The sequence below is a fragment of the Lissotriton helveticus genome, chromosome 5_1 (genome assembly GCF_964261635.1).
Source record: "Lissotriton helveticus chromosome 5_1, aLisHel1.1, whole genome shotgun sequence".
In the NCBI taxonomy this organism is placed as follows: domain Eukaryota; kingdom Metazoa; phylum Chordata; class Amphibia; order Caudata; family Salamandridae; genus Lissotriton; species Lissotriton helveticus.
In genome coordinates this window covers 125,030,443-125,054,238 of record NC_136065.1, presented here as the reverse complement: position 1 = coordinate 125,054,238, position 23,796 = coordinate 125,030,443, and the positions used below count along the sequence as shown (strand labels likewise).

Here is a 23,796-nt window from a genome sequence, read left to right as displayed (position 1 = left end):
AAAAAGTAGTCAAGTTAGACTTTTGGTCTAAGTTTACCTTTGTGAATTGGGCCCTGGGTGCCTTTGTTTGCTGTTTGGTCTTGACATCGAGGTGTTAGGCTCCAGCTAGCCTCCAGCCATGATGAGGCTCGAAAAAGGCAGTGCTGATGGCCCTTCAAGTGAGGCATGTATGTGTGACCTGGCTGGAATTGAAAATAAGAGGCCGCTCACCCCCTGCACGATGGAGCTCTGAACCACAGCACCCAGAAATGTGAGCATCGGTGACCCGGTTAAGCCGGGTCTGGTGGCTCGGTGGACTAATGCATCCATTGCATGGGCCTATGTTCGACCTCATGGTCACAGGTTCAAAACCAGGCGGGTCAACTCAGCCTTTCATCCATCTGATGTCGATAAAATGAGTACCATTGAGTTGGGTAACAATAAGCATCTGTATTCAGCGGCAAGATACCCCAGTTGGGGCGACGTGTGCTTTACAAGTACACGTTATGTTATGTTATATATTCTAGTGACACCAAATTGCACCTGATCACAGAACAAGTAGGAGGGGAAAGAGGAAGTGGAGGGGGAGGGCACAGGTTTGGGAAGCCCACGGGAGTTCAAGGAGTAGGGTGGGGAACCCACCTCATTAATGGCTGCTGGATCTGGAATCAGAATGTATCGCTCCGCTTTCCAGCGCTGTCAGAACTCCACAGAAGTAATATTGTATCTGAAAGTTTCCCAAAACAGGGACAACTTTAGGATTTCCAGGTCTTAGTTGGCAAAGTAGTGTACGTGGGTAAGAAGGTTTTTGTTATAATGTGGCACTTGTTATTTATTAAGTGCATGGGCGCAACTTATGAACCCTTCAAGCCCCCCCCCCCCTTTTCAGAGGAAGACCAACTAACACTTGTAAGAATAGGAGACTCTGGGGCCCTCATCCCATTCTGCGGCTGGACAGCTGGGGCGCCATTTTGAGCTACGCTACCGTTTTTGTTGTTTTGTAGTGCTCCGCTCATTGACTTTAGGTCACTTCAGAGCGCTACTCTTAGAATCTCACTAGAGGTCTCCAAAGTTTGTTATTTTCACCAGAGAAGTGTTCAGACGATTCCGATTCAACCCATCCTTAAAAGTTAGTGTTTCTTAGTTTAAACGCCCCTACGCACTGCAGGGTCATTTTCAGTCCAAACTGAGCCAAGATGTGCTATGCATGCAGAATTTTTCAAGCAAGTTTACCCAGATTTAGAGTTTTTCCTTATGCAAGATGGCAAATGTTTGCAAAATTCTACTCTGCGCGTTTGGCTTTTGCCACAGTAGCGGTTGCAAAAGTCTCCATTATTAGGTCGAGCCTGGGCAGCGCATGTGCTGCTCTGCGAGGCATCCTGTATTCAGGTAGAGACTTGAAGCTCCGCCCAGTCTCCACCTATATTTTTCATTGGCTTGTGTCATTGTCCACTGTAAACTGTGGCTGTTCATTGGTCCATAGAATTACCAGTCCGTCCTTAGTACCAGCTTGTCTCATTTTGTAACCTTCAATGGCGACACCCGATGTTACGTGTGTTGTTGCTCTGTAGGCTTTAATTACAGTCTTCGAGCACTATTTTCTCAAATAGCTTTGTCCTGCCTGCTGTTGCAGGCAGGACACGCTCTCTCCTAATGCTTTGTCTTTTATTTTTATAGCACAGATGCTGAATGCATTTGCAATGCAATAGGTCTCGCATTTGCGAGAGTTAAAGCTATTAGCCTTGTAAATGACAATGCCTTTTATTTATCTGTTTTAAGTAGATTAAACTGCAAACTGTCGTAAATATGAGGCCTGTTGCATTGCAAATGCTTGTAATTCAAATGTGGGAAAGAAAAATAACTCCCCAGCTTCGTGAACGGGCAAAGTTTTCAACTGAAATTCGAGAAGATCCTGAAAATACTTTGCTCATGCCCGAGGTGCCACCACTTAACAAATGGATACCCCGAGCAGTGGTGGCTAGTAGTGGATGAGAGTGGCAGGGGGAGACAAAAAATCCACTTACCTCTTTCAACCGGCTGGCCATCTCTCCTCTTAGGTCCCTTCAGCCACCTTCTCCTCTGCTTCTGTAGCGTAAGGAGCAGGAAGCATACAGGCTCCCTCCCCTAAGCCAATCCCAACGCTGCAATGCAGTGTTGTGATTGGTCTGAGCGCCGTGGTTCGGCGCGCAAATGGGGGCTGTCAGGCTTTGCAAGTTCCTCACCAGGCTGAGTAAAGCAAGCCTGGTGGGGAAGATGCAAAGTGCGCAGTACTGTTCGGCCGCCCCAAGAGGGCCGACCGAGCAGTCATGCACACTTGGAGTGGGCAAACCACAGCCTCCCACATAACCCCAGCCTCGCCCGCCCTAACCCAGCCCGTAGTGAAAAATAAAATGATAATAACCAGGTTATCATCATTTTTTTTCTGCTGCACTGCTCCTAAAGCAGCCAGTGTGCCAGCCAACTCTGAGAGTACACTGTACAATGGGGAGAGTATTTTCAGAAAACGGATCACCCAACAAGATTAGAACTGGGCCAGGACTGAGAAAGAGGAAACCATGATTCACAGAATTGAATTTAGTAAAGCAGCTGCAGCATCTGGCAGGATGAGGCCTTAATTGCATTTCCTGGTACATGCACACTCTGATCAGAAGTAGGCATCACTGAGGGGAAAAGGGGCATTCCCTGTGATTGCCTATGCACCACCTCTGCTCCCCGTTATCAAGGGATTTCACCCCAGAATCAAAGCACAGGTGACCCAGACTGAGACTATTTCCAAATGTCATCAGACATCAAATCATTCTCAATATAGCACCCAGAACATCTTGTTTGGACAAAAGCGCTTCTTCGATCCACAACTGTCCAGCTGTGGAATGGGCTCTGTTTAGAACTACAAAAACAGCCACGTCTTACTAAACTCAGGAAGGCCTTAAATACACGGCTGTGCACTTATTTTCTGGACTTCCCTTATCTGTTTTGCTTCTCTAGTGCCAAAAAGCCTTTGGGTATATGATGCACTTTAAAAACCATGTAAACTTAAACAATGTAAACATTTCTTGGAACATTATTAAAATCATGCTCTAATGCCAGTTTTACTATACATGTAGCATAGGGCCAGATGTACTTTTGTACAATTGGTGGACGACAATTCGATCTACCTCATGAATATTAATGAGAAAGGTCGCGAATTGTGATCCACAATGAATTGCAGCCATCACAGGGTTGGTGGTCTGCTGTGGTCAGCAGACCACCATGTTTGTGATTGCTTTTTCATAAAACAGCCTTTAAAAAAAAATGTGCCCTATCAGTCTGTTTGTCTTAATGATAATGAGACTGCTTTTAAAAAGAAAAGTTTCTTCAGTTTTATTTTGGTTTGTTTGTTTAAGAAGATGCTATGGTTCCATGGACCACTGCATCCTCTAACTTTTTTTCTTACCACTACATGTTTGTAGTCCATAAAGTATTACATTAATACATACCATTCTGATTCAGTATTTGAAACAGATTCCCTAACCAGTCCCTTTCAAATACCAAAACGATATTTGGTCGCAAACCCAAATTGCAATTCGGTAATATGTTTCAGAATCGCAGTTTGTGTTTCAGACACATCAAAATTATTTTTTACGGTTGCACATGGGCCAATTCTACAAATTGGCTCATTTACAAATGCAAAAAAGCTTAGTACATCTGGCCCTTAGTGAACCGAGTCCGAGATGTGTAATGCAGTGGACTGTGGACAGCATCCATTTCTTTCCCAGACTGACCTTAGCACTGGAAACTGTGGTTGGAACTGAAATAGGAGTACTTTTATGGACTGTCTTTGTAATGAAACTTGTCGCATCCATATTACACATCACACCAAGGGTTACGTTTCCCACCAGCAGTGATCGTCCTGATTTAAAATGGAACCCAAAAACAAGCCCTAAAGTAGAAAAGGGTGACTATTTTCAAAGCATTTTAGGCACTGCATGGCTTCCACTTTGTAGACCGAGGTTTGCGCGCCTGAGTCTGTTTGAATGAATTCACTCCCCAGGGCAAGCTACACATACTAGATGTAAACATATGTTTGTGTGCAACAGTGTCACATAGAATCCTCTCCACTCTGTAACTCTGCTTTTCTTCTGGTACACTGTTTACCTTTCCTTCATCTCCACCCTCTTCTGCTTCCTCCACACCCTGTATCTCTGTGTTTCCTACTGGTACATGGAGGATCATTTCCTTCATTCTCCCATTGTCTCCACCCACTTCTCCTTCCTCTCCACCCTGTAACTCTGTCTTTCCTTCTGCTACGCCATGGATCCTTTCCTTTTTTCTCAAATACTCCCCACGCTCTACTGCTGGTCTCCATCTTGTTTCTCTGTGTTCCCTTCTGGTACCCTGTGGACTCATTCTTTCTCTTCTCTCGTTTTCCACCATTTCTCTCTGTGATTTCTCACAGGGCACTCAGTGGCACTGAAGTAGGGATGCAGAGGTGCTACAGCACTTCTACGTGTCTTTGTTGCCGTTCAGATGAATAATTAAGACAAAAGAGGCCATTATGGATTAGTATTGGAGCATTTATTGAGCGTCCTGGTATAGATTGTCATGACTGGCAACATCCAGTGCTGCTGTTTTTTGTACCAGCACATTGCATGACAGCACGTTATGATGTTTTGTAATGTGATCTAGTGAGCCACTTGCTGGGGTACAGGTGAAAGAAAAGGCAACACTATTCCAGGGGCTTTGTAACGCATAAATACAGACATGCACTGACTTTATAACATAAAAGTACAAATGCTAAATATATATATATATATTATTATTATTATTATTTAAAATCTTATATAGCGCGCAGTTACCCTTGGGCATCCCAGCGCTTTTCCAGACAAGATCAGATGTTACTGGGGGACAGAATTAACGCACTAAACGGGGAACAAAAAGGTTTTAAGACCTTTGCGGAAACGCAGTGTGCAAGACTCGGCGCGTAGTTTTAGAGGAAGCGAGTTCCAAATCTGTGCTGTATTAAATGAAAATCTTCTCCCACCCGTGCGGGCCTTTTTGACTCTCGGGACTAGCAAGAGATGTTTCCGATCAGATCGAAGCGTTCTGCTTGCTTTGTATGGAATAACTAGGTTTTTTAAAATAAGGGGACCTTTCCCTGAGAGGATTTTATGGGCCGTGCAAAGTGCCTTAAAGGTCACTCTCTCCCGTACTGGGAGCCAATGCAGCGCCTTTAATGCCGGTTTCGCTGATTGCGTCCTCGGGATATCCATAAGCAGCCTTGCCGCTGCATTTTGGACCTGCTGAAGGGTCTTGAAGGTGGATTCAGGGGCGCCCAAAAAAATGTCGTTACTATAATCGAGTCTAGATGTTATAAGACCCTGAATCAACAGCTTCCTCGATGTTAACGGTAGGAGAGGGAACATTTTTCGAGCCGACCGAAGCAGGGCATAGCACACTCCTGCAGTTTTCTTGGCTTGGGTGCGAAATGACAAGTCTGGTTCTAGCCAGACTCCCAGGCTCTTAATTACTTCTTTGGGGGCTGGGAAAACACCCATACATCTCGGCCAGTGAATCGAAGGGAAAAGGGGAGTTTTGCTCCCCAGCAGCAATATTTCCGTCTTCGAACCGTTCAGCTTAAGGGAGGATTCTTCCATCCAAATATGAACATCCGACAGGCAGGAGTTCAAAGTGTCCGGGTTGTCGGCCAGATGGGATAAAGAAACCACCAGCTGCGTATCGTCAGCATAGCTGACGATTTTGATGTCATATGGGGACACTACATCCTCCAGGGGGGCCATGTAAACATTAAATAATGTAGGGCTCAAAGAAGAGCCCTGTGGCACTCCACACTGGAGGGGAATTGACTTGGAACTCTCACAGCCATCCCGAACCTGGTAAGATCGTCCGGAAAGAAAAGATCTCAGCCACTGCAGGGCCACCCCTGACACCCCTACCTCAGCCAGCCGCCGAATCAACACCTGATGGTTCACGGTGTCAAACGCCGCACTGAGGTCCAGGAGGATCACTGCCACTGACCCTCCTGAATCCAGAATCCGTCTAGCTTCATCGACGACCGCCAAAAGGGCCGTGTCGGTGCCCTGACCTGGGCGAAAACCGGTCTGCGAAACCCGGAGGAGTCCATTCGACTCCAAGAAGGCTGACAATTGCTTGTTGACCAGCCGTTCCGCGATTTTGCCCAGGCCCGGCAGCAGCGAGATGGGCCTAAAGTTCGACAGGTCCGTGGGGTCCAGATTAGGCTTTTTTAAAAGAGCCTTCACAACAGCAGTTTTCCAGGTAGGTGGCACCACACCCTGGACAAAAGAAGCGTTCATTAGGTCCGTCACGGGAGCCACAATGGATGCGGTTACCTGTTTAAGGAACCTCATGGGAACCGGGTCCATGGGGGAACCACTTTTAACCAATGCTAAGGTTTTGGCTACCTCGCTCGCAGATACTGGGCCAAAGGAATCAAGATGGAAAGCCGTCTCTCCAACCAGACTTCCCAAAATCTGCTTCCCATTATCCTGAGACAGCATATACACCTAGGCACGTTAGATCAGGTGATAATAATGGCCAGGACCCCCACTGTGGACATTTTTCCAGCACCACTGAGTCCACTATTTTGTTTTTTCTAGGCCTGGGGGAGAAATTCCACTCTGCTTGCGGAGTTTGTAGAGTTTTTTCCACTCTGCGTAGAGCGTGAAGTTCAGAAAAACTCTGCAGGGCAGAGTTTTTTCCTCACTTGTGCTCACCAATGCGAAGTTGGTGGGCGCGAGCATGGAAAATTGCAGGCAATAGCGGATGGTCGTTACCGCTCGTGTTGAGAAACCTTCCACTTGCGTTGAGGAAGCTGCTCGAGTAGAACATCTATTCGAGCAGCAAAAAGAAGCAGCACCCTCTTGCACTGCGTGTGGTGCCATTCATTCTGATTTTACAACAAGAGACAAACACCCAGTGCCAAAAATCAGCGTGAATGGCGCGATGTAACACACTTCATTGTTTTCGAAACTCCACGTAGCGCGGCAGAGTTTTTGTTCGGCGAACTCCACCCAGGCGTAGTTTTTTTCCTCTTCTCCCTTTGTCCTCCCACCTTTTTTCTCCATCCCACACTCGTCTTTCTCCCACGCTACCTCTCACTGTTCTCACCTGGTGCACTGCACTTTCTCTCCCCTCTCATTGCCATTACACCCTTTAGCCCTGCGTTCCCTCTAGGCACCCTGTGGCTTGATTCTTTGTCTTCGTCCTCTGTCTGTCGTCCACCACTTAGTACATATGTGTTCTCTCCTGGTCCCTGTGGTATCTTTTCTTCTTCCCTTCCTTTGGGTCCCCAACTGTTCTCTATCGTGAATCTCTGAGTTCGCTCCTGGTACCCTGTGGGCTCTTCCCTTCCTTTTCTCCCTGCCTCTTCACCCTTCTCTGTACTCTTTACTCTGTTGCATAGTGTTCTCTCCGACTACCGTAGGTTTTGTATTCCTTTCTCTTCTCCTTCTCTCTACACACCCTTCCCCGCTCCTCTCTACGCTGTATATCTGTTATATCTCTCTCTCCCTCCTCTCCATCCCATCTGTGTACTCTCTTGTTACCCTCATCAATCAATCAGGGGAATTGTAAGTGCGCTACTCACCCATGAGGGTCTCAAGGCGCTGAGGGGGGGTCCACATGACTGTTTAGCCGAAGAACCAGGTCTTGAGGGTTTTCCTGAAGATGTACAGGGAGGGGGTGTGTCTGATGTCTGCCGGTAGCTCGTTCCCGGTCTTGGCTGCAATGTGAGTGAAGGATCTTTCACCTGTTCTAGCTCTGTGAATGCTCGGGGTTTCGGCTAGTGCGAGGTTGGAAGATCTGACGTTTCTTTTGGGTACATGGAAGTTGATTCTGTCATTGAGGTATTTGGGTCCGTTGTTGTGTTGGCATTTGTAGGCGTGAGTGAGGATTTTGAAGGTGACTCTTTTCTCCACGGGGAGCCAGTGGAGTCTACGTAGGCGTTAGCTGATGTGTTTATGCCGGGGATGCCGAGGATGAGTCTGGCGGCGGTGTTCTGTATTGTCTGGAGTTTGCGGAGTAGGAACTTGTTGATACCGGCGTAGAGTGCGTCTCCATAGTCCAGTCTGCTGGTGATGAGTGTGTCAGTGACTGTCTTCCTTGACACAAGGGGGATCCATTTTAAGGTCTTGCGGAGGATGCGGAAGGTGTTGAAGCAGCTGGAGGTGACGGCGTTGACCTAACAGTTCATGGTGAGTGATTAGTCTAGTATGATGCTGATGTTTTTGGCATAGTCTGAGGGGGTAGGTGGGCTTCCGAGGGCTGTTGGCCACCAGGGGCTGTCCCTGCAGTTTGCCCCAGCTTCTTTGCCTCAGTATCCCCCATCCCCTTCACCCCCTGTTCGACAGACATCAGACACAGACAGCCCGCACAGCTGCCAGCATGTTAGTCTATCACTCCATTGCGGTCACAGCTTTGACCGACGAGGCAGTGATTTACGTGTTTATTAATCTATCTGCCACCAGACACAGGAGTGAGCGATGTGCTCGGAGATCGCCTTAATGCGCTGCCCTTACTTAACAACACGCGCACAAAACAGATGAACACCGCCGAATTCCAGAACATTCCGCGGAAGCCAAACATTATCCATGTGTTAATCTTATAACAACCGAGGAAAGGTAAAAACCGAATATTATACTTAGTTTGGGAAGAGGCACAGTGTGCTACAGTATTTTGGCTCTGTACCTCAGTTGCCACTGCACCTATGTGGCGCCCAAATGTCAACCTTATGTACTTCCGGAATACGTGAAAACATCATTTCTGTGTGGCACTAGGCGTTGTTTCCTGAAATGCCAACAATGCAATAGAAAACCCTGTTGACTTTCCATGACATTAGCAAGCTGTCAAGACTGTTTATTCGGAGAATGCAATTTTTTATGGCATTTATTTTAGGCCTTTATCCAAACAAAAAGCCTTTTGTATGGGGATTGTAAACTTTAGCATATGTATATTGCCTTTTTATTGAAAGAACACAACAAAGTAGCTAACACCCATAGCAGCTCTTTAAACCACGACGAACTAGTATTAACACTTGAATTTCAGCAGAAAAGACAGAGTTTTGGGGCGGATAAATAAAATATGTTAAATAAGCCGGTTCTGCCAGGGACTTAGCACCTGCACTTTTTTATTTTGAGTGGGAAAGCACCTGCACTTCACAGCAGAGGTGCAATGCTTTGAAGCACTGTAATAGAGCTTCGCAATGGTTGCTATATTTAGAAACTTTATAGTATTATAAATGTCCTACAGCCATATGCATAAGTCATTATAGCATGAATGCTGCATTTCTTTACTCTCAATAGTCTTCAAAATTCTTCAAGGCATTCATACTAAATCTTGATTCTGGAGGTAATGTCTTACTGCCGCCAGAAATAATGCCACTCCTCTCCCGGGCCGGACTGGCCATAGCGGGCACAGGGCATTTCTCCAGTGGGCTGGAAGGGTGGGGGCCGGTTTTGTACCGGTCGAGGTGGGGCGTTTTTGTTGCTGGGGGCCACCTTTACAGTGCCGCAAAATCGGCTCCTTGTAACAAAAGCGCAGCACCAGTCTTCCGTCACACCGAACCCCCCCACCGTGGGGCGTCGGTCGGATGTAATTGCCTTGGCTGGTTTCCGATCCCAGTCCGGCCCTGCTCCTCTCATGTCAGACACACAGAAGGTACTACTGCAGTGTTGAGTGGTATTGTACAGTCAGTCCAGAGAGTTGTAGGTAAATGTGGTAGAGTTGCCAGCAGAGGGTAGGGACATTCTACCTTTTCGGAGCCGGGGCTAGTATTGCCTTTCTATCTACCGCTCAGCCCTACTTCCTACTTCCTCATCAGACAGCAGTCCTGCCACTAAATGTCGAAGGTACAGATGGAGTGGGTGAGTGAGGCTATAGAGGAGACAGGCGAAATACTGGCAAGCTTGCTCAAAATCTGGTAGAGGGAGCTATCTGGCCAGTAGCAGGCGGTAGACATCTGACCATACCACATTGAACCTTCAAGTGATTTTGTTGGCGGTTATATTACAATCGCAGAACACATCATCAGCAGATTTTCAAAGAACAGAGAATTTAAAGACTGAAAGAGATTTAATCCAGAAATCTGATCCTATAGATGACCCCGGATAGACATGTTTCATCAATATCCCACAGGATGAGATGAGTTGTAACAGATAGTGGAAGGTACATCCCTCCAACATATAGTGCTAACGATCCCTTGGGCATCATCTAGAATCAATGACATGTTAGCTGACACTGGGCACAGGTAGGCATTAAACACATTTCTGTAGGAAGTAAAGAGTTCCCCCCACTATATTGTGCTCTGTTCACATGCGGTGCCAGGGCGACTGACGCTGGACGCTGGGGATCACGGTTCGATATCCGGCTCCCGCCGCAGGGGTCTGCCCAGCACCATGCAACTCTGGGCAGTAGCTGGCTTAATCTTCCCAATGGCCCCCAGCGCCGAGATACCCCTTTTGGGGTGATTTGTGCACTATACAAGTACTGGATTTACATGTAAGACCTAAGGATTTGTAACCTCTGCAGTGTAACCCCAAAACCATCCAGTTTCTGGGAAGTGTGCACACATCTGAGACCACTAGATGTGATTGTAGTCTATTTGATATGACTCATATAGCAGTCATCACTATCCTAGCACCTCGTCATAGTTAGCGTGACATTCTCAGTTAACAGTGGTTGAACAGTACTCATGAGCATATTCAGTTCTACGAGTGAAAGAGTAAGAGAGCGGGATTTCCTGGAGCTTGTGGCAGAACAGTCCTTGTTGAAATGGGTTCTAATGAAAAAGAATGTTACATGAGTGAAATTGCCTTTTTCCTCTATTTCTGTTCCTTGCAAGATTGTTTTTGAATTTTATTTGTTTGGTATTCGAGGAGCTTATGCTTCTTGTAAACTATTTTCTTTGTTGTGTGGAGAAAGCATGCCACCCTGAGAGTACGGATTGGCTGTTGATCATCCAATAAGTGACCACATACTTATCACTACCATTAGGTTAAGACGAGTAAGCGAGTCCCTGGAACCATTTCACTCCCATTCCACTTCTGAGCTACTGGCTGAACTCAAAGGTTCACTGACCCCCATCGCGTGTTTCTTTCATTTATGTCCACTCCATGATTTTGGCTTTTGCCATCGTGAATAACCTTTACTGTTTCGGTTGAGGACTGCTATCCCTTTCCAAAATGGCTTCCCATAGGATGAAGTTCAGGGCTTCCATTTCAGTTCCTCAGAGCCTTTTTTAGAGCCTGGTGGGTCGTTACTTTGTTAAGCAAGACCTTGGTTTCTGCAATAGAATGGGTATATTATACTGACCATGCTCTTTCCACTGGTATCGCCAGCGGTCTGCTTCTGAAGGTTTTAAGTAAATTACACAAATTAAGCCTAGACCCGCTCCATATAGCAAGTCTGCCAGTGTGCCAGCTTTGGATTTCCCCACAGATCTTGCTGACTGTTTCTTGTCCTGCGTCAGGATGACACTGGGAAGCCATTAGGGTGCGTGGAGCCATTTTTCCATGCCCTTCTTTGGCTTTATCAACAGATTCCACTTTTGCAGTCAAGTGCTTGTAACTCAGCTCTACAGAGAAGATTTGAATCCAAATTAGCTTTTGAAGTTACTCGTAGATGTGGAACACCGACAGCAACATCCATTGCATGCCCCCCTTCAGCAGAGGACTGCAGCAGAAGGGGCATATTTGCAAGGAGGCTTAGCGCCACCTTGTAAATAAGGGAAATGGAGCTATGCCAACGGAGCGTCAAAAATTGTGACGCCCCAGCGGCGATTGGGGCTTGTAAATATGCCCCATTGCTTTTTTACGCGCAAAGTTATTGTAATTCGCCACAAACTTTGAAAGCCCGATGGTGTGTGTGCTTGGGGATCCTGTGTGAAAACCTGGTCTTTTGAAAGCCTTTGCTAGGCAAGTGTAATATGTATTGCATCACCGGCAAGGCCAGGCTTAGCAAGGTGTGCACTCCAGTCCAAAAACCTCTCGCGCTACCAGCAAAAGATCATTTTGACCCATTCTACTATGATAGGCTTAGGTACTCAATTCTCTGGTGTCACCAGCAGGAGACAGACCCAGAGCCACTCACTTGGGAAAGATAAGGAGGAATCCACTTGGTGCAAAATGCGCCCCAATCTTTGGCAACCAACACTTGCGAGGGAAAAATACGCGAGTGCCTCTGAAGTAGATGTTGGAAGTAACGATATCCAGCTTATTAAAGTGGATTTGGGCCCTCTGGGATGGCTTGACATTTACAATGTCTATGCCAGGGGTAACAAGGGTGGGAGGTCAGAAGTTTTAGCGGCTTTGGGTTCCCTCCTTGAAACCCATTCTTTGGACAACAATATTATTATAGCTGGTGACTTGAACCGTACCTTCGAACCTTTGGCCATTTGTGATGATTTCGCTGGGGATGAAGAGGGCAGGCAATGGGGGGTCCCCAAACTAGATTTGAATCCTGTTACTCGCTGGTCCGAGGAGATTATTTGTTTTAATGGTATTTGCTTCGAAAGGGGTTTAAGAGCACTAAACGGGAGGGCAAGAGTGACAAGTCTGGGGCATGCACTTTCGACAATGGGTGTCAGAAGAGCAGAATAGATTATGTTTTGTGTAGTATGAAACTTTGGAAACTAGTCTGTGACATGGAAGTTAAATGGAGGATTGAAAGTGATCACAATCCGCTGTGCGTAGAGCACAAATGGTGGACACCCGACAATGTGACCCTGACTCTTGAGATGGATAGTGCCCCTTTGATTGTTCCTACAAATGATATGCGTAGGTTAAAATGGCCATATGTGGTGTCTAACCAACAGTCTATGGATAATATTAATGCTGAGGCGGATAGAGCCATTATGGCATTGGAGCAAGCTAATATAAACATATCCGGTATGAACAATGTAACTAAAATCCATGAGAACCTCTTTTCTGTTATCAGGAATCATTTTTTGAAACCGGTAAAGAAGAACAGAAGGGAAATCCTCAAGCCGGCAAAGTGGTATAATACTCAGTGCAGGATTGCCCGTTTAGCTTTAGGTACTGCAATCAAGAGAAGAGAATTGACGGCTGTTCGCATCGCTAGAAAAGAGTATAAGGACAGTATATTTATAGCTAAGAAACTGTGGGACGAGCTCCACTGGCAAGAGTTAAAGGACGCTCGTGGGAAAAAAGACTCCAGGCACTTTTGGAATATTGTAAAGTGGGGTAGGGGCAGAGTACCCGACCCTCCCGATAACAATGTACCTGAGGAGGATTGGGTCGACTATTTCAAGCCCCAGTATGCTGAAACACAACCGGGCAACCAGATGGTTGGCTTCAGGCCTGTTTATTATAAAGAAAACTCTTTCAGTAGCAAAGAAGTAATGATGGCCCTTAGTACAGTGACTAGTGGTAGAGCCCCAGGCTTAGACGGGGTGCCGGCGGATCTCTTTATTAATGATAAAGGGCGCTGGAGTAAGTACATCTTGTTAATGTAGTGGCACAGGGAGCACCTGTTCCGACATCTTGGCAAGGTGCAGTTATAATACCTGTATTTAAGAAAGGAGATCGATCCCAACCGGGGAACTATAGGCCCATAAGCCTAATTGACACCGTTCAAAAGGTGATTGGGAGGACGGTTGTCAATAAGCTCGTGGACTGGGCTGAGGAGAATAACGCCCTGTCTCCATTTCAAGCGGGGTTTCGAAAATCCACTAGTATGGTGGATCAGGTTTTCCGATTTACCTTATTGCAGTGGAGAACTGTGTTACTGGGCAAGGGCAGCCTGTACCAGGCTTTTGTCAATTTGCGGGCTGCCTTTGACCTGGTTCCCAGGTCTAAGCTGTGGTCGGTACTGAAGAACCTGGGTTTACCAGAAGAACTACTGTCAATGCTAATGCGGCTGCATGAAGCAAATTTTGCCAAGATTAAGTGGGGGGGGGAGGGGGCAGGGAGCGGTCACCGCAGACTTCCCGGTGGAGCGGGGAGTCCGGCAAGGGTGTTCGATGGCTCCCACGCTCTTCACCCTGTATATTAATGGAGTCGTGGCTCCTATGCTGTCTGCTAATGTGGATGCTCCTTCTCTAGCTGGTATTAAGACACCAATCTTAATGTTTGCAGACGACACTTTGATTTTATCAAAGACTCCGAGTGGTTTACAGCGTGCAATATCTATTTTTGACCAATTCTGTGGGGAGCATGGCTTAGAAGTTAATGTGGTCAAAACTAAGCTTATGGTTTTTAATCCCCATCGAAGTTTTAGATCTAAGCTAGTCATGAATGATCGCCCTCTAGAGATAGTCAATGCCTTCACGTATATGGGTATCCACGTAACAAATGATCTTAGATGGTCCCAGCATATAGATATCGCAGTGCTAAGACATAGACAATTGGCTGGTGCTCTTGGTTCAGAGCATAGAAAATCTAGGACTAAACCAATTAAACCGGCATTGTAGGTGTACGAGGCCAAGGCCCTCGGCTCTGCACTATATGGTGCTGAGCTGTGGGGCTTTGAGAAGCGCCAGTCATTACAAACATCGGAAAATAAGTTTTTCCGGACTATAACTGGTCTCTCTAAAAGTACTCCATTGCTCCCACTTAGGTCCGATCTGGGCAGGAAGGCTGTTGTCGATCTGGCGAGGCTCCGTCCAATCTTATATTGGCGGAGGCTCTGGACTACACCTGAGCTTTTACACTATGCTGAGGGGTTTCTAGACATAATTAAAGAGGACGTGTTCCACAAAATTGGCTGGCTGAATGTTCTTAGAACAATGCTGGGTGATCTCGGTCTTCAAATGTTTTGCGATAACCCGATTGGAGCTTCATTCCCAACCAAAAAAGTCCTAAAGGAAATCTATTGGGAGAATGTGGCCGCTCGGAATTGGAGAGGTACTAGCGCTGGTCTATGGGTGGAAGATTCTTAGAAGCAAAGCTGAATCCCAGCCTAGAACTTTATTGGGACGCCATAACTACGCCAAGGGACAGGAAGCTCCTTTTCCAAATTAGAGCAGGTGCCCTTCCCCTTAGATCTCTGACAGGCAGGTGGGGGGGGGGGTTCATCTATTAGCAATTGTCCAGCCTGTGGAGCACGTAAGGAAACAACTGGCCAATTCCTATTTGCTTGTAAGACCTATGCAGAACCCAGGCCTATTTGGTTATCACCAGTGTGCAAGTACCTAGGTACCACTAGTAGTGTTGTAGCTCTAAGAATCATACGCACTAGCACTTTACTGCCTTTAGTAATAGCTACAGCCAAATTCCTTGGATGGGCAGGGACTATCAGACAGAGGTTTTTAGGCAGCTGATTGCCTTTTATTGTACCCAAAGTTCGTCTGTATTTTATTTATTTATATATTTTTATTTGTAAATTTTTATTTGCAAATCTATATTCTGTAAATGCTATTTACGTTTTAAATCATTTGATTGTTATCCAAGTCTTATCTTAACTGAAGTGCTTTTTTAATGACTGTTTTTAAATTTGTGATTGTATGTGCTTTTATGAGAAAAACTCGAATACAGCATCTTTGACTTGACTTGCCTCTGAAACTGCGCGAGCGGTGAACAGGCTAATGCCTGGGAATTACACGCGACTTAACAAAAGCTCTGCACAGCAGAGTTAATGCACAAATAAAATCCGCATGTTAAAAGCGCCCCACATAATGTTGTTTTTTTGTTTTGTTATACTATTGTTTGGGTTTTAAAGTTGACTGGTTTATTATGATGTTAATGCAAATTGCGCACCTGCGGCATAAATTACACAAGACAGTTCTGCATGGAGTCTCTGGTGATTAATTACACGATGCTCTTTCTCTTTGTGTCGAGTGTCTGTCTGATCACAAGTCTACCTCTTTTTTTTGCAGCGTCTTCCCGCGGGAACTGAAAGAGGTGTTCGCTTCGTGGAGACAGGAGTGCAGCAACCGGGGCCGCCCCGACATCAGCGAGCGCTTGATCAGCGCCTCCCTCTTCCTCCGCTTCCTGTGCCCCGCCATCATGTCTCCGTCCCTCTTCAACCTTCTCCAGGAGTACCCCGACGACCGCACGGCGCGCACTTTGACCCTGATCGCCAAGGTCACGCAGAACCTCGCAAACTTTGCAAAGTAAGCGCCTCTCCGGAGAGCTCCTCGTAGGCAACAAAGAGATGTGATTTGATGGATTCGGCCCGAGTTGTTATTCCATTCCCGTCATCTGAAACCAACAATTAGCCGGCAGAGGCAATTATCTCTCGCTGGTAGCATCAGTCATGTTGAATTTTAATTCCCTCTCCCAATGTTCTTCCTCTGGTGTGAGAAGCTTTTTAAAAGCAAGCCTCCCTGCTGACAGCGTTTTAAAGGCAGAGAGACAGGAGGGGCGAAGAGTTACCTTTCAAAGTGCGAAGGAGTTTAGATTTACGCGGGAAAGCAGGTGTTTACCGCCCTCTGAGTCCGTGCATAGCCAGGTATTTGATGAAGCAATAAAGCATAGAAACATTCATTTTTTTATTTGAGCAAATAATACTGAAAATGGCTAATCATTAATCAAGTGCACAATGGTGGACATAAATTGAGTATAAAATGGCAGAAATATGGACATGATTCCAAGCAGTGTTTGTCTTTGATCTAGTCGTAAAAGAGCTTTTTGTTCCCTAAATCCATGGCACAGCGTGGGAGGACGTTTTTTGTTAGAGTACATATCACGCCCTTAATCTTAAGTATGTACATTCCAATGATACATCAAGGCCCGCCGCGCTAAACTCTACAAAAATCTTGCATTTCCTCTCGGAGGCGTGTTATAGCCTTATAGCCCGCCGTGGCAGGCTATACCAGCTATTAAAGGCCCTCTCCAGCGTTAACAAGGGAGAGGGACTTTAATAGCCGTATAGCCCAGCTACGAAGGGCTACAAGGCTATTAGAACATTATGCCACTAGAGGGTAGAATGTTCAAACAAATAAAACAAAGCCTTAAGGGAGCGCAAGGGCATTGGAATCCCCTCAGGCTCCCTGAAGCCTAAAGAAACATTGGAATGTTGGATCTCCAGGCTTCTACCAGCCATTATAAGCCCGGAGCACTCCATTGTTTTCAATGGAACTACCAACATTCCAATGTATTAATTTACCATGTAGGATGGGTGTGTTTCTCTGACATTTTCTTATTGACAGTGTGGGGACTGGGATTGTCTACTGAGGGACTCATTCATTTTTAGGTCTGACATATATGACACTTACCCCATTCATGTCCAATGCATTCTATTGTGCACTTACTTTAAGGTGCTTTGGGTAAGTCTCTTTTAGCTATTGGTTTCTTGTGCTTTGGAACATCCAGCCATTGGCTTGAGATGTTGGTAATCATGTCTTGGATCAGCACCCAGACGTATTTTAGTCTTACCATTTTCTATTGGCTGTTTGGGGATGACCTGCCTCCTTTGGAATGTTTGAGGGACTGTTTCACAATACAATTAAGTTGGTGAGTGGCTTCTTGCTCAGGAGAATGTGTGCTGGCAAAAGCATCTGAAGAATGGATACAACGAAGATTAAGGCAACCCTTATTTTCTGTACCATCCATTTCTTTAAAGTTTTTGTCAGCTTTTAGTACGATAGCATTGCCGTATGTACGGCACACACATATCCAATCCACTTGCCATAGAAATGTCAAGCCTACTGACTTTTCTTATGCTTGTTTAGAGGTGGTGGTACTTCCCCATGGCACTCCCTTCCAAATTGTGAGCTGGTTAGGGTGACTAGTGTGGTATCACCTTTGTGTCTTATGATGGCATGCAATCCCACTGTGATGTGGTAGGAGGTCTCTTAGTAAAGGGTGTATGATCCTGGGGAGTGCATGAAACCACTTTCTCTTCCTCTGATGTATCACTTCCTAGAATGAATAATACACCTACAAGAGGACAGATGTGCCTCGGGTAATGTGAGTCTCCATAGGCAGAGGCTCTTTTCCAGTTGGTACAATCCGTTCCCGAGAGTAAATGTGGCACACCCACAAGGTAGGGAAATTGATCTTCCATTAGCATCTGGCTTGCTTAGCAACAATCATCAATTTCATGTGCTTACCCTATTCCTGCAATGCAGAACATAATACAGTCAAAAGCTACTGGTAAGCTTTTGTTAGCACCTGTGCCTGCTAAATAAACAATTCAGTCATTCAATAGGTTAAAAAAGCCTCTGAATGTTATGCTATAATGCCAACAATACTGATTTAGTGTTTGTTTATTAGGTGATGTATAAAATGTAGGAAGTCTGTTGAGCTATATTTGTATCACGTGACATGCTTTGATTCCCTCACTTTGTGAATGCATCTATATTAATTGGTTTAAAGAACTGTATGAGTCAACCTAGGCACTTTCAATTATCTGCATATTGAAAATATAATATGCATCTCTTATATAAAAAAAATAATCTAAATTTGCAACTTTGATAGGCATTGGGATGTTTTAATGGAATAATAATGGAGTGGGATGTGCGTAACAAAATATGTTCATACATTTTAATTTTTCTATAGGCGGTTTTTTGAGATCAGGCATAATTTCCTAACCACTTTTATGCTTTCGTCTGGTAAAGAAGACTAAAATAATGCTTGAAAACCCATTTTTCGAATGAAATGTTATGTTCCAAATCTAAATAACGGTACCCCACTGGGTTGAATGTGGCTTCTTATCAGTAAACAGGAATAATTCATGCTGTGATTCTTTCTGAAAGTATTTGGATGAGCCAATGTACCTTGAGCATTAAGAGGTTTCCTGATGAATGAATTTGTAATTACATTTCCAGAGGTACTTCAGATGATGAATGTAAAGGTCTCTAGAAGAGAAACATCATTACTATTCCCACTCCAGTCAGTGCAACAGTAGAAAAGAGCAACTACAGTGCCAGGAATAGAAAAACATTGTTTACATACAAGGAATTTCAATTTGTAGTAAAGAAAAGTGTTAAATTCTATTGATAAGGAACGCTAGTGTGCCCTTATAAAGAACTTTAGAGTCACTTGATAAACTTTGGTGTGTCCAGTAAGGAAACCTACAGAGGAACTAAACAAATATTGTTGTCTTCCAGAAACATCTATTATGGTCTACAGAGGAGGAACTGCAATGTGTCTTAAAGAAAAACAAATTGTATACTGCTGAAGTAATTCATTGTCTTCTGATGAAGAACTTCAGTATGCTTTAATGAAGAAACGTAATTTTGCCCGGTGGTAACTAGTAATGTCTTCTGAAGAGGAACATTGTTGGCACCTGAGGAAGAACATTAATGTCTCCTGATGAACAACTTAATTGTCACTTGATAACCAGCAGAATCTTTCAAAATAGAAAGTTAGTCTCCTGTAGAGGAACCAAATTGTGTTTTGATGAAAATGCTCATTGTTTGTGGAAGAATTTGAAGGTCTATTGATGAGTAACTTTAATGTCTCCCTAAGAAAAACATTACAATTGCCTTCTTCAGAAGAATGTCTGTGTCACTTCATGAAGGAACTCTTTGCCATATGATGAAGAATGTTCTGGTCTAGCAAATAGAGAGTCTCCTTTAGGGGAACATTAGTCTTTCCTAGTCAAGTTCTACAGTGTCTCCTTTTGAAGTCCTCCAGAGTCTCTTCATGCGAAACGTCAGTTTCTACTGATGGAAAACGTTGACATCTCATAATTAAAACATCAGTGCTTTCTGAAAAGTAAGATTGAATGTCTCTTGGTGAATACTAAGATCTTCTGTGGTGTCTCCCAAAAAAGAAAGTTGTAGTCTCCCATGAAGGACAACATCTGAAGGATTGCATTATGGTCTGCTGATGAGAAACTCCAATATTTCTTGAAGACCTTATGGTCTAGTAATGAAGAACCTTAGTGTGTTTTGATGAAGAATATTAGGGTCTCCTCAAGGAGAACTTAACCAGCTCCTGAAGAAGACCTTACGTTCTGCACATGAGGAACAGTAGTGTGCTTCAATGAAGACATTCTTTTTCACTTCATGAAGTTCACTGTCCACTGAAGGTGAATGTTATGGAGACCTAAATAGGAACTTCAGTGTTGCATGATGCTCAGAGCAGGCAGAACGTGTCGGAAAAAGATACAGTGGGAGTTAGGGTTTCAGGTATGGGGGATCAAGTTAGTTTTGACCCAGTCTAAGGGGAGCATTGTCTGCTACTCCAGTCGTGCCTCGGGGGCCTTGTCAGGGACCTGGGTTGTGCTCCTGCCCACACCCCGTGCTCCTGTTCTTGGAGAGCTTTTACCAGATGTGGTTCGCATCAGTTAAAAATGTGCCCAGTGTTTCCAGAACTTGCCTTACCGGGCCTGGGATATGCAGCTACTCCTAATGGCCCGAAGTGGTATCCCATCCCAAGTTACGACTCCACAATTCATAATGTCGGCCATAGTTTCTCCAATAGAAGAACGAAATTATGGTCTACTAAAGAAGACCCTCACTGTCTTCTAAAGAAATTCAGTGGCACTTGATGAAGAATCTTGATATACCTCGGCAAACAACATTAAAGTTAGGAAGTTCATGTACCTTGAATAAGAACATTGAAGTCATCTGGAGTCTCCCGTACAGGAACACTAAAGCCTATTGATCAGTTATTTAAGTTTCTCCTAAGGAAGAAGGATGCTAGGTTCTACTGATGAAAACTTCAGTGACTCTTGATAAACAACTCAAGTGTCCTTTGATGAAGAACGTCTTTTCCGCCTAATGAAGATGGTTACAGTCTCCTGAAATGGCATTCCAGTCACTCCTAAGGAGAAACGTCAGTGCTTGTTGAGTTGAATGGAAACATCAGTATCACCTGATGATTGACTTCAGTGTCTCCTGATCAAGAACATCAAAGCCTCTAGATCAAGAAACTCAGTGCCACCTGATAAGTGAGTGAGTGTCTCCTGGTTAAGTATGTTAGTTTTTTTTTATGATGAGCCTCAAGAGCTCACAATAAGGAACTTCAGCAGCTCTAGATGCAGTACTGTATCTGTTCCCAATTAATGCAATTGGGGGTACCTGTGAAAATGTTTATGGGTGAAGAGTAAAGTGTGAAGATAATCAAAGGCTCCTAATAAATAGTTGCCTCTACAACTGCAGACGGTCTATAGAGCCTTATAAGTGGGGCTCCCTGTTTTCCATTTTTACAGATAAATACAGACAGAAAAACATTTATTTTCAAATCTGTATTTATTTTTAAATGTGGATAAAACCGGAAATTGGGTTGTTTTTGAGTGATTCTAAATGCTGTGAGTCATAACTGCCAGGCCAATAGCTGTGCGGATTGACAGGCAGTGGGATAAAAAAAGTTTTAGTAAAGAGACTTAAACAGCAGTAGATTTACACAACCTTGATACTAAAATTTACATATTTTCATACAAGTGCATTATTTATTATCTGAGTATGTAAACATCATTGAAGCCAGTCAGGTGTTTGGGCATGAGTGCACATTAACCGCATGCGCGCTAGCGGTTTTCCCGCTGTGCGCTGCGTTATTTTTTAAAACGCGTTACATGACGAGCTCAGCTCGTCATGAGCGTACGAGCGTCGTCACTCATGACGAGCTGAGCTGGGAGTCCTACTTATAAGAGAGAACGCAAGGGGATAAAGATTGGGACGAAAATAAGGAGCCTTTGATGGGGACTATCCTGAAACCCTTATGAAGAATCAAGATTGGTGCTCTCATGAACACATTCAAGGACTTTCTATGATGAGCCTTAGAGGTTCCCGATGAAGAACCGGGGAAGATTCAGATGAACACCTCAGAAACTCTTAAGGAATTCATGTTTGGGCACACAGTGAAAGGACTCCCAGTAACAAATATAACATTTGATTAATAGGTTTGTGGAGTTTTGCTAAAGGATGACAGTGGCTCCTGGTGAATCATATACTTGGCTCTTAATAAATAGTGTCAATCCTTTAGTGAGAAAGGCCAGTCCAATAACCTAATGAAAATGTCGAGTGCTTAACTGTACTTCTGATGAAAGGTTTCAGATGACTCCTGATTTTTCTACAGACAGAAGAGTCAATATCAACGTTAATGATATCTTAATAATAGTATGTACATTTGAGCAGTATCTTATACTTTTACATCGTTTTTGTGTTTTTTATTAGATTTTTATGAATAGGTATGCATGCAATAACATTGTTCAGTGGTTGTTCGTGTCTTACTTCAAAGTACTGGTCTCTGCCACATTTACGGCAAAGGAAGTTGAAGAACTTTAAATGTACAGGAGATGCATTTAGTGTACCTCTATTGTTCTTTCTATTGCTTCTTATGTGTTAACTTTTCCATAAGTGTGCATTTATGTAGGACCCCTAATTATCAAAGGTGTTCTTATCAGGAACATTGGACCATGTAAAGATAACAGAAACATTTGTGTTGCTACAATTCAAAACCGGTCATTCAAGATATCCGCTATTGACCACAACGAAAGGCAAAGCCATTGTGAGATGCTTGTTCAATGAATAATATAAAAAAGGACTCTCTTGGTTTGACCAATTACTCTGTAGTTTCGAGGTTTGAAATTGGATCACAAAACACATCATATCGCTTTTATTTAAAGTAAGAATAGTCCGCATATTTAAAACCCTATTTAAAGTCTGCCACATGATTGGGTCCCTTCTTGTGAGGGAAATAACCCTTGCTACCTAAGTAAAGTCTTCTGATCAATACACTCATGCTGTAGTTAGTGTAGGAAGTTAGTGAGAAGTTCTTGGTAGATGTTCATGTTTGAATGTGTGACAGTGAAATTACACAAATATTCTACTTTATATATGTACCTCTTTTTATGTGATGGGATTTTGGTGGTGTGGAGGTCAACACATGTTTTTTGTGGCCATGCAGTGAAAGAATTACATCAGGTCTCCTTGCCTAATGCTTTATTGTCAATAGAAGGGATTCCAAAAGGTCCCTTTGTATGGTCTTATGTTGGATGCGGAGGCCTGTTGTGGTATTGTTTTCGAGATGACCGCTTTGCATTGGTACGGTTGTTTTCATGGTGGAGAAAGATTTACACAGATGTAGTGAGGAAAGCATAAGCCAGTGAAAGCCTCAATACGTATTTTGGCCTTGTCATGACCCGTTCTTTTAGCTACACAGTCACCACAGAGGCAAACATGTAGCCTTTGCCTCTGCACAGAGAAGGCCTGGGAACAAAACAGACAGGCATTTCCAGCCTCCTCCTTTGGGCCACACACACAGGAATGTAAAGTTTGGAATATGACAGCCCTGTCAGAAAATCCCTTGCAGCATATGGAGTCTTACCTGGGGCCCCGACCCGCGAATCAGTACACACCCCTGTGTATTTTATGACAATTGGCATTTGTTACCTACTAATCTGGTATATATGTAATATATTAGGATTATCATAATTTTAATTAATTCAGCAATAATTAAAGTCAGAATAAAGAAAATATAAATCCCAATCTTTCTTCCTCTCACTTTTCTTGTCAATTAGTCTAAACTCCCTATTTTCATTGCAGTCATGTGGCATTATACTGTCTTATTGTGTAGTCACGTAATACACCCCCACACCTGTAGGCAGATGTTTTTTAGTACCTCATCCTTTTGAGCAGAACGTCCTCCTCGTCCTGGCTCTCGCCCCCTTCTCATTATTTGGGGGGAGTTTATATGCCCTGAAGTCCATGGCATCTCTGTGGATGTCGTTGGGGCACCTCTTGCTCAGAAGCCTCTGTTGGGCTGGCAAGTGGCATCATTTGGCGAGCACAGTGTCTTCATTTAAAGCATTAGAAGTGTTAGTGCATGTTATATTTGAAACCCCGTGAGTGCAGAAAAGCCAAGGCCGTTTCTGCAGGGAAAAGTTGTATGTCCTAGCTGCTATTGGCAGTGAGCGGTGAAGAAGTGGAAAGCTCCCCTTCAAGCGAAGCAC

General features: G+C 44.4%; 1 protein-coding gene across 12 annotated transcripts in view; it reads left to right on the top strand.

The window, feature by feature from the left end:
- DAB2IP (DAB2 interacting protein) overlaps positions 1 to 23,796 on the top strand; it is a 1,475,985-nt gene that overhangs the window by 1,286,088 nt on the left and 166,101 nt on the right. For all 12 annotated transcript variants that reach the window (XM_078641853.1, XM_078641861.1, XM_078641852.1 and 9 more), the window contains one exon: positions 15,827 to 16,063. In XM_078641853.1, coding sequence (XP_078497979.1) covers positions 15,827 to 16,063 — 237 coding nt within the window. The remainder of the gene's footprint in view (positions 1 to 15,826; positions 16,064 to 23,796) is intronic.